At 43.4% G+C, this 15,152-nt stretch overlaps 1 protein-coding gene across 1 annotated transcript in view; it reads right to left on the bottom strand.

Annotated features, from left to right (window-relative positions):
• NUDCD3 (NudC domain containing 3) overlaps positions 1-12,023 on the bottom strand; it is a 101,043-nt gene extending 89,020 nt beyond the window's left edge. Inside the window, exons 1-2 of the mRNA XM_020803558.3 lie at positions 11,622-12,023; positions 5,500-5,810 (exon numbers count right to left, since the gene is read on the bottom strand). Coding sequence (XP_020659217.3) covers positions 5,500-5,810; positions 11,622-11,819 — 509 coding nt within the window. The 5' untranslated portion in view covers positions 11,820-12,023. The remainder of the gene's footprint in view (positions 1-5,499; positions 5,811-11,621) is intronic.
• Between the last annotated feature and the right edge of the window lie 3,129 nt (positions 12,024-15,152).

The raw sequence follows: 15,152 nt of genomic DNA, 5'->3' as shown, positions 1-15,152 counted from the left end.
ATCCTGCTTGCAGATGTCCTTGTATCGCAGCTGGGGTCTCCCTCTGGGGCGACTTCCCTGCACTAATTCTCCATACAGGAGATCTTTTGGAATCCGACCATCAGCCATTCTCACAACATGCCCAAGCCAACATACACGTTGCTGATTCAGTAATGTATACATGCTAAAAATTCCAGCTCATTCTAGGACTACTCTATTCGGAACTTTGTCCTGCCAGGTGATACCAAAAATGCGCTGGAGGCAATGCATGTGGAAGGTGCTCAGCTTCCTCTCCTGCCGTGCACAAAGAGTCCAGGACTCACTGTAGCACAGGAGTGTGTTCAGGACACATGCTCTATAGACTGGATCTTGGTATATGTCGTCAGCTTCTTATTGAGCCATACTCTCTTTGTGAGTCTAGAGAACATGTTAGCTGCTTTGCCAATGCGTTTATCCAGCTCGACATCTAGGGAGAGAGTGTCAGAGATTGTTGAACTAAGGTACACAAAGTCATGAACAACCTCCAATTCTTGCGTGGAGATGGTAATAGAGGGAGGTGAGTCCACGCCCTGGCCCATGACTTGTGTTGTTAGTCCAAAGTCTTGGCAGGGCTAGCTAAAATGATTCATGTTTTGTTGGAGGTCTTCAGCAGAGTGGGCAACAATGGCTGCATCATGGGTGAAGAGGAAGTCCTACATGCATTTCAGTTGGATTTTGGTCCTCGCTCTCATTCTAGAGAGATTAAAGAGTTTTCCATCTGTTCTAGTCCGGAGAGAGACACCTTCTGTTGCAGTTCCAAAGGCGTGCTTCAGCATGATAGGAAAAAAGATCCCACAAAGGGTTAGTGCGAGGACACAGACCTGTTTCACTTCGCTTCAGATGTCAAAGGGATCTGATGTTGAGCCATCAAAAACTACAGTGCCCTTCATTCCCTCATGAAAGGACCTGATGATGTTAAGGAGTCGAGGCAGACATCCAATCTTGGGAAGGATTTTAAAAAGGCCATCCCTGCTAACCAAATCAAAGGCCTTTGTAAGATCTATAAACACCACGAAGAGTGGCTGTTGTTGGTCCCTGCATTTCTCCTGCAACTGTCTGAGGAAGAATACCATGTACTGTAAGTGGTGAATCTATTAGCTCAAAATCCACACTGTTATTCTGGATAGACTCTGTCTGCAAGCACCTGGAGCCTCTTCAGCACAACACGGGCAAGGAGCTTCCCTACAACGCTGAGAAGAGAGATGCAACGTTAGTTATTGCAGTCACCCCTGTCTCCTTTGTTCTTGTACAATGTGACAATGTTTGCATCCTTCATGTCCTGTGGCACTCCGCCTTCCCTCCAGCAAAGACAAAAGGCTTCATACAGTTTGGTGGTGATCTCTTTATAGCGCTTCAGCACTTCAACAGGTGCCTTGCCGGAGGCGAGGGAATCCAAGGCTGCTTTTATTTCTGCTAAGGTTGGTTCGCTGTCCAACTCTTCCAAGACAGGCAGGCACTCAATGTTATTTAATTCTTCGGTTACTACATTATCTCTGGAATATCCCTTGAGATGTTCTTGCCTGGTCAGAGAACGCTTCTAATGGAGTTATCCGTAATGGTATCTCTTTATAATGTTGTACCTTAACTGTTTTCGAGACCCGTAATAAAGCTCTCTTGATCAGATGTAAATTAAATGTTTTGCATTGCTTATCACATGGTACTATAGGCATGCCAACCTAGTCTTAAATCATGCCCCTCAATTTTTAAAAGTCTCCGATTTTGGAGAGTAACCCATTCTCTCACCCAGGACAGAGATGCTGCTCTGTAATAATTCATCCAGTCTGGTAGGCCAAAACCTTCTCTTTGTTTATTTTCCTGAAAAGCTTTTCCCTCCAGCCAACTCTTGAATTTTTTCTTACTTTTCCTTTTTATCTTTACTGCTGTTCTTGTTTGATTATTATGTATTTGTCTATGTTTTATTATTTGATTTTATATTTGGAAGCCGCCTAGAGTGGTCCGGTGGGCCAGATAGGCGGGGTATAAATAAAATAAATAAATAAATAAATAAATAAAATAAGTTTTATTCTTGTTTTTTCCCATGCCAAACAAACTTGGTCATTATCTTATTCAGTTCTTTAAAAAAATCTTGTTTTAATAATATTGGGATTTTCTGAAAGAGGAAATCTAATTTTGGTAGTTGTATATTCATTTTTATTGCAGCTATTCTACCCACTAGGGATAATTGGAGTTTAGTCCATTTTTGCAAATCTACTTTGACTTCTTTCATTACTTCCATATAATTGTCCTTCATTAATGTACTTGGGGTTTTTTTTATTAATTCCTAAGTACAGTGGTGCCTCGCTTAATGGGCGCCCCATTTAACTACGAATCTGCATACTGATGAAGATTTTGTGATCACTTTTGCGATCGCATTGCGATGTTCTCTACGGGGGCAGGTGTTCCCGGCCCTCCTCCAGCAGCGGTGGCGGCGACGGGGCTGAAGGGGTGGCTGGGGGAGAGCTGGGAATCAGGGCAAAGCCTGGGTGTTCTGGTGGCCCTCCTCCCAGCAGTGGCGGCGGAGACGGGGGTGATGGATGTGTCTCCACAGGGGTGGGTGGGAGGTCTGCCTTTGCGGCCCAGTGGCGGTGGCGACTGGGGTGGGGGAGAGCTGGGAGGAAGAGCAAGCCCCGGCTGCTCTCCTCCCGGCATCGGTGGCGGCGATGGGGGTGGGGGGGAGAGCAGGCTCATGATAGGAGACACAGTCCTTGAGACCCAAGCCCTTTAGGATTGTGTAGTTTAGAATCAGCACTTTAATTGTGCCTGGAGACAGACTGGCAGTCAGTGGGTTTACAGTATCTGACCCTAGGATCCACTTCAGTGAGCAATCTGTCTGCTGCATTTTAGACCCACTGAAGTTTCCAAACACTTTCATGGCCATATCAGACCTCTTCAGGAATAGGCACAGCTGGCACACTAGTTTTAATTGTGCAAATGCACTCCTGGCCACTGCTGAGACCTGGGCATCCAGGCTAAGAGAAGAATCCAGGAGCACCTCCAAGTTCCACCCCTGTGTTTTCTGAAGGAGTGCAGCTCTGTCCAGCACAAGCTGCATCCCTATTCCTTGATCTGCCTTTCAACTGACCAGGAACCCTTCTGTCTTCTCTGGATTAAGTTTCAGTTTATTCACCCTCATCCAGTCCTTTACTGACACCAGACACCGATCTAGAGTTGAAACAGCTTCCTTGGATTTAGATGGAAAGGAGAGATAGAGTTGGATGTTATCCACATACTGGCGACACTGAATCCCAAAACTCCAGATAGCGTCTCCTAGAGGTTTCGTGTAAATATTAAATAATGTGGGGGACAAAACAGAACCCCAAGGGACCTATAATGAAGAAAAAATTAACAAGACTATTTTAACTGCCCATCCACTCAACATATGTAAGTGTATGATAAACACCAAGCACACGTCTATCTATAAATTAGATTTTTTTTTCTCTAAAATCACTGAAGGGCATTATGCTTGCTACATTCAGGCAAGCAATTTGGAAAGTATACCTTTGCATTGAAGAACTTCCAGAAACAGCTACACACCTGTGGCAGACTCTCAATTGACACTGATCTATGCAAGCAATAGAATGAAATGGACCACTTTAGACTTGAGGTGAGGGAATGGAATTTTGAACTGGCCAGCATACAGGGAGAAAAGGATAGGTGAAAATGGACCACCACCATCAGGTTCTTCTGATTAGCCCTTAGCTAGATTTTCTGTTTTTCTATTTGTGCAGAATGCAAAATGGGAGAGAATTAAAATTATTGTATACTGTTTCACCATTATCTGAAATAAAGAGAGCTACTGAACAAAAATGGAAGGTAAAGTACAAGATTTATGGTATGATAATCCCCAGTTCAATCTCTGAGATCTTCATTTCAAAAATATAAGACAGTGGTTCCCAACCTTGGGTAGCCCAAGTGTTCTTGGGCTGCACTTCCCAGAAACCCCATCCAGCACAGCTGGCAGTGAAGGCTTCTGGGAACCACAGTCCAAGAAAACCTGGGGCACCCAAGTTTGGGAACCACTGCTATAAGGGGATCGAAAAAAACTATTCTGCTTAAGATCCTACAGTAGTGTTTCCCAAGCTTTTTTGAGTCACAGCCCCTTTTATAATAGTCAAGTAATTTATGACACCCCCTACCACATCTGCATCTGCACGACAAGACATTAAAATAGATTTTTTCAGAATATAATTCTACCCTAATATATTAAGATTAAGATTACATAATTATTGGGGCTGTAAAACTACCTCTACCAGATAAAAACTGAAAGGTACAAATATCAATACACTATGACCTTAACTTACTTTTTTGGGTATGGAAATTACTCTCTCTTCATGTCTCTTTCCTCCAACAAAGACCTCTCAGTGAAGAGCCCCTTCCCCCCTCAAGCCCAAATAAGCACCTCCCCATGGCCCCCTGTGCCCCCTACCTTGTTCTCCTCCCTTATATCTTTGCCCCTCTTGCTTTCTTCCTCCCATGACTCAGGTGGGACCCAGAGGCATTTCCCTGCCCAGGTCCCCCCTCTCTTTGCTGCACCACCACTGTCACACCCGGAAGAGCAGGACACTCAAGTGGAGCAAAAGGCACTGCTGCCTTCATGACATGCAACTTTTCAATCCTGCTGCCATCGTGGGTGTCAACATTCCCAGCATGAACCGCATGCTTGCTTCAATCAGGCCTCTTTGCACCACACTAATACACTGGCCCAAAAGGCTGATGTCTATCCTTCAAAGGTGTATAGAATCAGAGAGAAGCAAGCAAGAGCAGCTCTTCTGGAGTGGATAGGAGTGATGCGTATGCATAAAAGGAAAATCTATCCAAAAGGGTACGAAAATAGCTAAGAACTCTAGGTTGCTTGAAATTCTGGTTTAAATTAAAATTATTAATCTATGGGCCAAGAGGGTTAAAATACAACAGCATTATGTATAGCATATTTAGTTCAATAAATAAATAAATAAATCTAAAAATAATTGAAACTAAAAATAGCCACGGCAATCCCCCAGAAAACACTTTGCGACTGTCTTGGGAGTCCCAAAGCCTAGGTTAGGAAGCCATGTCCTACAGAATCACTGCCAATCAGTATACTGACAGAACTAGGATAGATAGAAAGAATCTGGCTTAGTACAAATCACATCCCTCAGTATTTACAATACAAAATAAAAACAGCCACAAAACAATACAACCATAATGCTTTCACCTCATTCTGCTTCACAGATGAAACACCTGTTCCTTTCAGGCAACAAGCCTCCCCCAGAACATATACAGGTTGGTCTTTCAAATGTTTATTCTCTCTCTCTCTCTCTCTCTCTCTCTCTCTCTCTCTCTCTCTCTCTCTCTCTCTCTCTCTCTCTATCTATCTATCTATCTATCTATCTATCTATCTATCTGTCTCTATCTCTCTATCTATCTATTTGCAGGCTTAATTTTGCCTCATCACAGTGGCAAAACATTCAGCATGGCTGAAGCACCATAAAAGCCACTCACCTGGGCAGTTCTGCTGGCTGATTTTCTATGGGAGCAGGAACTGCCACTGGTAGTTCTGCTGCTGCACTGGTGGCTTGTGCTTGCGCTTCTGTTTTCTCCTCTACTGCCACAGGCTCCTGTGATTCTCCTCTACTGCCAGCAGAATCGTGCTCTACTACAGAGTTGACCTCAACCTCTTCAGCGACAACAGGCACAGACATTCTCTCTCCTGCAGCTGCAACATCCTCCTCTCTTTTCTTCATTTTTTCCTCATGTTCTTGTTGTCTTCTCTCATCATCTTGGCGGGCCAGATATTCAAAGTTTTTGAACGCCTGAAAGAAATATAACATGCAAGCATCAACCCAATCATTATCCAATATAAAATCACGGGAGGTCTGACAAATGATTCAGTTATTTCAGGGAGAGGATACTATTACTTCCCTTGTACCGGACTACTTCACAAAGGACCATTACAGCCAAGACTGCTTACAGTATTAACAAAACACACACAGAACCTTTAAATTAGCATCATCCCAGAGAACAAATATTTAAGAAGGAAAACTAGATTGTGTCTTTTTTTCTTTCTCCAATGAACTAAACAGAAGTGCTTAGTGAGATGCCACAAATTTCCAGGATCACAGAGTAATGGAGTTGGATGGGGCCTATAAGGCCATCGAGCCCAACCAATTGCTCAATGCAAGAATCCAAATCAAAGTTTAAGACTGTGGTTGTTCTGGGTTTTTCGGGCTCTTTGGCCATGTTCTGAAGGTTGTTTTTCGTAATGTTTCGCCAGTCTCTGTGGCCGGCATCTTCAGAGGACAGCAACCTGTACTCTGGTGTAGTTGGCTTGGGAGTGCAGCATTTATGGCTGTGAGATAGGCTTTTGTCTTTTCCTGTAGATGGGTGATTAGTGTGTATTGTTGTGGGTGTATTGTTGTGCTAAGGGGAAGAGATTATCTGTTCCTGTGGTTGATGGGTATCATTAGCTGGTCTTTTGTGTGTAGTGATCCCCTGTCCTTATGGCTGGGAGAGTTCGTTGACCTTTTGCACGTAGTATGTTTGATAGCTGGGAACCAAGTTTTGTTGAGCTTCATACTTTCCTCTTTTTTGTTGAAACTGTGCTTGTGCTTGTGGATTTCAACAGCTTCCCTGTGCAGTCTGATGTTATGATTGCTGGTGTTGTCCAGTATTTCAGTATTTTGAAATAGAATTTCATGTCCAGTTTGTTTCAGGGCATGTTCAGCTACTGCAGATTTTTCTGGTTGTTTTAGTCTGCAGTGTCTCTCATGTTCTTTGATTCTGGTGTGGAAGCTTCGTTTTGTGGTTCCAATATATACCTGGCCACAACTGCAAGGTATTTGGTATACTCCTGCAGTGGTGAGGGGGTCCCTTCTGTCCTTTGCTGATCGTAACATTTGTTGTATTTTTGTGGTGGGCTTGAATACTGTTTGTTGGTTGTGTTTTTTCAAAAGTTTCCCCATGCGGTCCATGACCCCTTTGATGTATGGCAGAAATACTTTATTTGTGGGTGGTGTTTTTCTTCTTCAGTTCGGTGTTGTTTTCTAGGTTTGATGGCTCTTGTGATTTCATTTTTGGAGTAGCCACTTGCCTGTAGGGCCCAGTTCAGATGATTGAGTTCAGTGCTGAGAAACTGAGCTTCACAGTTCCGATTTGCCCGTTCTACCAGTGTTTTGATTATGCTTCTTTTTTTGCTGTTTAAGATTGTCTAATTTTCTCTAAAATGCCTCCAGCGTTGGAATGCTCACCATATCCTGAGGTAATTGGTTCCATTGTCTGGTCTATGTTAAGAAGTTAGGATGTTTTTCTTGATATTCAGCTGAAATCTGGCTTCCTATACCTTAAACCTATAACTTAAGCATCCTGCACTCTGGGATGATTGAGAACAGAACCTGTCCCTCCTCTGTATGACTACCTTTCAAGTATTTGAAAACTACTATCATATCTCCCCTCAGTCTTCTTTCCTCAGGCTAAACATGCCCAATTCTTTCTGTCTTTTCTCATAGGGCTTGGTTTCCAGTCCCTTGATCGTCCTTGCTGCCCTTCTCTGAACTTGTTCCAATTTGTTGGTATCCTTAAAATGTAGTGTTCAGAACTGGACACAGTACTCAAGATGAGACCTAACCAGTGCCAAAGAGAGCGGGATTAGTACTTCATATAACTTGGAGACTGTACTTCTGTTAATGCAGCCTAAAATAGCACTGGCCTTTTTGAAGGCAACCCTGTTGGCTCATATTCAGCTTGTGATCTACAATTCCAAGATCCTTCTCACTCATAGTATTACAGAGCCAAGAATCCGTCATCTTAGAACTGAGCATTTGTTTTCCCCATAGGTGTAGAACTTGTCCCTATTAAATCTCATGTTGTATACAAAAAGTCTTTAAAGTACAACTGCACCTTTACTGTGATTAACATACTAACAGAGCTATCCCTCCAACATAAAAATAAGTGAGGTATGCATGTAACAATATTTGTTATCAAAGCCTTCTATCTGACCGCTTCTCTCACTGTGAGAGGAAATAAAAAATTGCACCTGGGCAAGGAATGGGCTGCTAGAGAAATGCCAAAGCACTCTACACCTCCACTGACAGACCACAGTACCTCTTTGCTTGGAGCAGGGAAGCAGTATCTATTGCAAAGAACACTGGAATTGTCTCCTGTTTATATGGAGAAAAAATTTAGATGTTTTGTACTATATCTCAGGGTGAGATATAGTACAAAAGGAACAAGGGTGAGGCAGCAGCATTCCATCCTCAGAAGGTTTGCTCCTCTCTAACTGCCACGTTTGCTTCCATTCTGTATGCAAATAAAACTTCTGAAGAAAGCATCTTCATTCTTTTTTATAATCATGCACAAGCAAGCTATTTCAGAAGCATACATGGCTAAGCATGTAACCTGTCCATATAGCTAATGTTCAGGGTGGGTTTTTCCCCATAAAGTAGCTCACAAAAATAACCATTCTAGACTAGGCAAGTGTTCCAATGCTGTAACAGATTGGAAAGCTTCAGAAGCCAAGCTGCCCTAGATATTAATCTGAAGACCAGATTTTGTTTGGAACATGTTACTAGAGGGTTGCAATGGGGTACATGGGTGAAGTTTTTAGGCCAACATCGTATGGCAAAGTGCACTGTTGAGTGAAAAAGCCAATAACTGCTCCAATTTGGCAAGATGAAATTTTGTGTAGAACAACTCACAACATTAATGAGACCCAAGAAAGAATCACCGCAGGAAAATGTTTTTATCTTCTTTATTTTTTCTGTTGTTTTTGCCTGAACTGCAGGAAGAGGCTAACAAACTATCTTCAAAAAGTAAAAACTCATTTTTTAGCTTTTCTATTTGGAATTTGGTACAAGACAAAATTCACTCACTGTATATGTCAACACAGAGAACTAAAGGAAATTGGAACACAACTTATAATCCTAAATCAATTAAAAATTTTATACATCAAGAAACCTCCTAATTCCTCCTAATTTCATTAAGCAACTCACAGAAACTCTAGCAGGTTAAGGAAATGCTACTAAACAGTAGCATAAATAATAGCAGGAAAATAAATAAATAAACTACTAAAATTTATGCATTATTAATTCTATCTTATCTGAAAGACCTGTCTAACATTTGAAAGCTTAAAAACTAGAGATGCACATACCCACACACAGGTGGACATAACGCCACAATTACCCCACACAGGTGGACAAAATGCCACAAATTTCCAGAATCATAGAGTAATGGGGTTGGATGGGGCCTATAAGGCCATCGAGCCCAGCCAGTCCACTCACTGAGCCCACTCCACTCACTGATCAGCCAATGCTGCAGGCGCTGCAAAGCCTTCCAATGGCTCCGGAGATTGTGTTTGGCTCGCCGCTCCTGGCAGGAGGTGGGACGACAAGCCTCTCTGCTAGGTCAAAGAGTGGCTTGCCAAATGCAATCTCCAGAGCCACTGGAAGGCTCCATCGCACCCGCGCCGGATCAGTGAGTGGACCCTCGCTATGTCCACCTGTGCACATTGTATGAATACAAATATCCCCATGTCTATTAAAAACCTTTCAAGTTCTCTAAGTTAATTGAAAACTTGGATTTTTGCTACAGAGCTCTCTGAATTCAAAGTATGGATACTTTAATTCAAAGCCAGATATGTGTACAGTACCAAAGGTCACAAAGAAGACTGAATATTAATCGTAAATAATTTTTTACAGGATTTGAAAAGTTCAGAGATATCTTTTAGAATATTAGCTTCTTCCCATCACTGACTTTTCATTTAGAAGAGGAGGATGTCATGTTTCTATACTAACAAACATTTTGAGAAAAGGAAACAAAAGGTTCTCACCTCCCAAGACAGTATAGTTGCTACAGTTCAAGATTATTCAGTCTTGTTTATTTATTTTTTTACAATAATATTAAAATATGTATGTTCTTCTACAACAAAGGCAAGGAGAAGATATAAGCAAATTCACTACTAGATCTGAGTAATCAGCAAGAAATCCCAAAGTCCAAACAGTTTAACAATAGCAAAGAAAAATTAAAGAGGACCACACGGTGGACCGGCTTGCATCAATATATATTAATGATGTAAGCCAACTTTGTATTGTTTTTAGCTTTAAATATTGTATTTTAATGATGTAGGCTGCCTTGGGTCCTTTTTAAGGACAAAGTCACAGTAAAATTTAAAATATTTTTACCCTGGCTTTCTCCTTCAAAAAGACCCAAGATGGCTTATGTTCAGAAAAAGACAACATTTTAAAGCTAAAAACAGTAACTATACAAATATTAAAAATGATCAAATACCATTCTGGAAAATAGTAAACAAAAGCAATACTAAAAACACAATGAAAGCAGTAAGGCAGCCACTGAGGAAAAGCTTGCCTGAAGAGAAAGATCTTCACCTGCTATCAACCCATCACTTATCTCCTATCACTGTAAAGCAGCTATTTTTGACTACTTTATGGATTTCCCCAGCCTATTTTAGAGCTCTGTTATAACCCTGATCTGCAGTAATCTTGATGCAGATCTTTACTGTACTATTTGTAAAGCACTACAGAAACTTGCTCATGTTACAGCTTCACACAGTTAATCAGCATTTTGCATTTAGGCATTTGCAATGGATTGTTGCTGGTCAAGCCCAAGTTGTAATAAAAAAGAAGAAAAGAAGTAAGATTCCCAAACTTTTAAGTTTGTTTCTCTCTGTTCCACAACATTTTCACAAATGGAGAAACCTACAGAGGATTGTTGGAAGCAAGAACTGGGCTTCCACGGAAGCGACCATAAAACTGGCAAAACATCTGAGGGAGTTAGATGCAATGAGTAATGGAAACAGGGACAACAAAATTAGGACTGCAATGTGGGGAGGCACACCAGTCTGCAACAAAGGGGTGGTGTATGAAGTGTGACAAGTGAGCACTTCACTCACCTGAACAACTCTGGGCGAGGCATCCCTTTATCATAAGGTATCTCTGTCTCAGGAATATGTCAGAGAGCAATGAATGTAGCTACAGTATTTGTTTTTTCAAAGGGTTCCCCATGGGAGAATAAAATCAAGTAATACAAAGCAACCCACAAGAAAGAATATGACAAATGTTCTGGCAGGCTTCTCTCTAGCATGTTGAAAATCTGCCCATCTCTAGATTATCTTCCTGCCAGACTGACCCAGCTCTTCTTTTATAGCAATGCTTCCCAACTTTGGGTCCCCAGCTGTTCCTGGACTACAACTTCCAGAAATCTTGGCCAGCACAGCTAGTGGTGAAAGCTCCTGGGTATTTTAAATCCCAAGGTTGAAAACTATTATTTTAGAGGGATGGGAAAATATGGCCCTCCAGCTGCTGCCTCATTGCAACTCCATGCTGCTGCCAATGTAAAAAGATAATGGGAATGACAGTTCAACAACATCTGAAGGGTCCCTTGTTCCCTGTCCCTCTCTCACAGTGTGTTGCGGTGCTTAGTGTATTGGTGTGGGTTTTGTGTTCAAAGACAACAGGCTCGCTGGGTGCCCTCCACTCAACGATCACACCGCTCCTCCAGATCGCACTCGCACGACCGCTGTAACGGGGCAAAAGGCAAAAGTGCTTGGTTTCAAGCGGGCGGGAAACGGGCGGCCCGTCGGGCAGCGAAGAGGGATCCCGGCCGGCACTCACCCGCAGGGTCATGCTCTTCGCCACACCTGGAGGAAAACCCAGCCGGTCCGTCGGCTGCAGCAGGAGACGGTAAAAGTCGGTTTTGCGATATAGAAAGCCGAAGAGGATGTTCAGGAACTCCTGGACGTTGCCCACATGCTGCAAAATGCCCAGCAGCGCCTGGTCGTACATGTCCGTCAGAGCACCGGCGGGCTCCATGGCGTCGAGCAGGAGAAACCTCCGGCGCGGGCGCCCCAGCAAGCAGGGTTGACGGCGGTTCGGAGGAAAACCGAGGCCTCGGCAACGAGGCTGAGCGCTCCCGGTGGCTGACGCGGAGGCCCTTCTCCCCCCGCAGCCGCCCTCCGGCGCCCCGAGTCTTCCGCTGTCACGGCAACCCGGGCGCCAAGCACTTCCGCTTTCCGGTCCGTGGCAAAAAGGCGCCCCTCGGCAACTTCCTGTTCGGAGAAGCGGGGTGGTTCCGCCCCCGCCAAGCCGAAGGGCCGCAGACACTTCCGACTGGTTTTCTCCTGGTGGGCGTATGCGGGACAGGAGCGATAGAAGCAAATCATCATCATCTTAGAACTGCAGAGCTTGAAGGGTGTCTTTTGTCCACACATTGACACGGGTCTGGAGCATGGCTCAGCCCTAGACTTTAGACGTAGCCCGTTGCTGTTAACATAGATACTGAAACCACTTTGCTGGCGGTCAAAGATAATGGGCTCTGCGTGTGTGATTTGCCCTCATGTTGGAAACAATTTGGACGACCCTAATAGGGTTTTCATTTTAAGCGAGATGTTTCAAGAAGTGCTTTTACCAGTCCTACCTTTCCCCAGTGAGCTGCCAAGGGGCGATTCGAACCGAGGAATCCTAGATGGTTTCTCTGTCCAGTACACCACACTGAACAACCAGAAAGAAAACTGCCTTTTCTATTAGATTTGTTCCCCACCCAACTGGCCCCAGTATTGCCAACTCTCACTACAGCAGCATCACACCAAGGACTTTCCCAAATTATCTGCTGCCTGGTCCTTTTAACTGGAGACGCTGAGCTTTCAACCTGTAAAAACTGTGAGGATGGGAAAGAGCACTTTTGTCTTAGAATAGGAGCCTTACCTGTTCAATCCTGAAATAAATCAGCAGTTACACACTTGCTTACATGAGGAGTGGGAAATTGGAGCTGTGGTCCAGAAACGCAATTTCTGTATACCTCTAGTGCTAACTACACACAAAGTAAACTCCCCTCACCAAGCTCTCGAGCTCCATAACAAGATGAAAAAAAGTACTTTTCAGTTCTGATGGCTATTGCAGGGGATGGATTGGTGTGTTTGTGTTAAAAAACTGCTTGCTGTTACTTGAAATAGCTGTGGAAATGAACTGAGAACTTTGACAGTATGCCTTTGGATTGTTAATATACTTGAGATACACTACCTGCCTTGCATGGACACCACTATGCTTCCCAGAACGTCTGGCTATGTACTACAGAATATTATTAGAAGCTGCTTTCTACTACCCCATATATTGACCTACAACTGCTTTTGATTTTTATGTAACCTTGTGTTACGGAACTCTTGTCTCCAGGTTTTGCACCTGGAGGATAACTACCTGGCATTGAGAATCTATGTCCAGAGGCTGCTGTTGAAAACTGACATGATACAGTTGGCCACAAACAAGACAAAAGAAGGTTCTGTTGAATCTGTGGACCTTGCTCATTCTTGTCAGGTATTAGATCATCTGCTATTGAACACCTGAATTGTACTTGTATGCTAGAATATGCACCCCACATTGTTGTTGGTGGTGTTTAGTTGTTAAGTCATATCCAACTCTTCGTGACCCCATGGACCAGAACACGCCAGGCCCTCCTGTCTTCCACTGCCTCCCGGAGTAACCAATTCTAATTATTTTATATGCAATCATAATGGGATCTGTTTTGAAACCCATTTAATGCGTTCCAATGGGGAAATTACCTCATCATCCAGCGAAGATTGCCCATAGGGAAGCCATATTCCAAGCACCGATCAGCTGTAAAAATGGCTGCCCTGCGAAGCATGGGTCCGGAAAACACAGGGCAGCCATTTTGCGAAGCCGAAAAAATCGTGTCTTGTGAACAAACGGTTCGCGAAGCACAGACCTAATCGACGTCTAGCGAAAATCCCCCATAGGAAACATTGTTTTGCAATCACAAAAAATATCGTCCTGCAGATTCGTCGTTTAGCGGGGTCATCATCATGCGAGGTACCACTGTACTTAGAGATGTTTACCAGTCAAAACCTTTACTTCCCCAGCTTGGCCAAGGAAACATCCTGGGGGAAGGCATCCGCTCCCACATCACTGAAAAAGGAGCACAGCTCTTCAGATGGAGAACTGCCCTCCCTGACTGAGGACACACAGCCACCTTGGTGGAAATACATCCCCTACACCACCGAAGAACAAACACGTTTTTTGAAAGGAAAAAAACACAACTACAGAAAAAAAGGTCAGGCAAGAAAATGGTTGAGTTTGGATGTTGTCGTGCTGGTAGACCCAGGCCTTGAGGAGACGTTTTCTAGCAGATGGCTTTCTGGCAGGTGGTCTCTTCTCTCCAAGGAGACCTCAGAGATTCCTGGAGCGGTGGCGTCCTCCCTTTGGAGAAATGGAGAGAAAAGAGTTGAACCCTCGGACGAGATTGGCTAGCTCCGCTTCGTGGACTTCCAGCGAATGGCCAACAGACCATGAGAGTTTTATGCCAGCCTAATGCAAACGGCATCACTTTGGCAGAGAGATGATCTCATGTTAAGAAATCATGATAGATATTCGCTTATCTGTGCTGAGCCACGTGACTCAAGCTCAACAGGTAACATCTACGTATGGCAATCATTGAATTGGAGACAGTTACTCCATTTGTGTTACACTTGTGAACACAACAGGATTTTTACCAATACACTTGAAAATCAGAGGGTGGCTCTAACCATTCTGGTAGTTTTCTTATCTATGAGAAACAAGTGTTTTATATGGCTAACACATCTCAGTTGCCTTAATGCTTTGCTTTACAATAGGGATTGTTCACAACAATATATTGTTGCTGGAAAAATGCTCTTCTCACCACCACTACCACCAGCTTAATGTATAGCTTGCATCGAAGCTCAGAGGGAATAGGGGAGCTCAAGAGATTTGGCAAAGGATAGGACATAACCATCAACCAAAATGTTGATTGTCTCAACCGTGTAATCTTGGGCCTCCACGATAGCACTGCATTTAGAAATTAATCCTCTTTTCTCCTTTCACGGGTTCAGTTCATCCTTAATGATTCCAGCACATCTGCAGAGATACCAGACTATCTGTTAAATTGCCACTTAACCCATGACATATAGTGAGCAGCTTCTAGGAAAGTAACTCCTACATTAAGTAACTGCTTGGGAACGAACCTGTATCTATATTAATTGGTTGGGCAACCTGAGAAGAGGCAAGAGGTCATTTATCTCACCTTATTTCATTCCCACTGTATATGGACTGGGATTTCTTCTTTGTCTTTTGCTTTCTGTAGCGTAAGACGTAGATCACTAATGCTGCGAGCAGAAG

Source organism: Pogona vitticeps, chromosome 8 (assembly GCF_051106095.1).
Source record: "Pogona vitticeps strain Pit_001003342236 chromosome 8, PviZW2.1, whole genome shotgun sequence".
NCBI classification, from domain to species: domain Eukaryota; kingdom Metazoa; phylum Chordata; class Lepidosauria; order Squamata; family Agamidae; genus Pogona; species Pogona vitticeps.
Note: the sequence above shows the minus strand (reverse complement) of the source record. Positions and strands in the feature narration are given on the sequence as shown.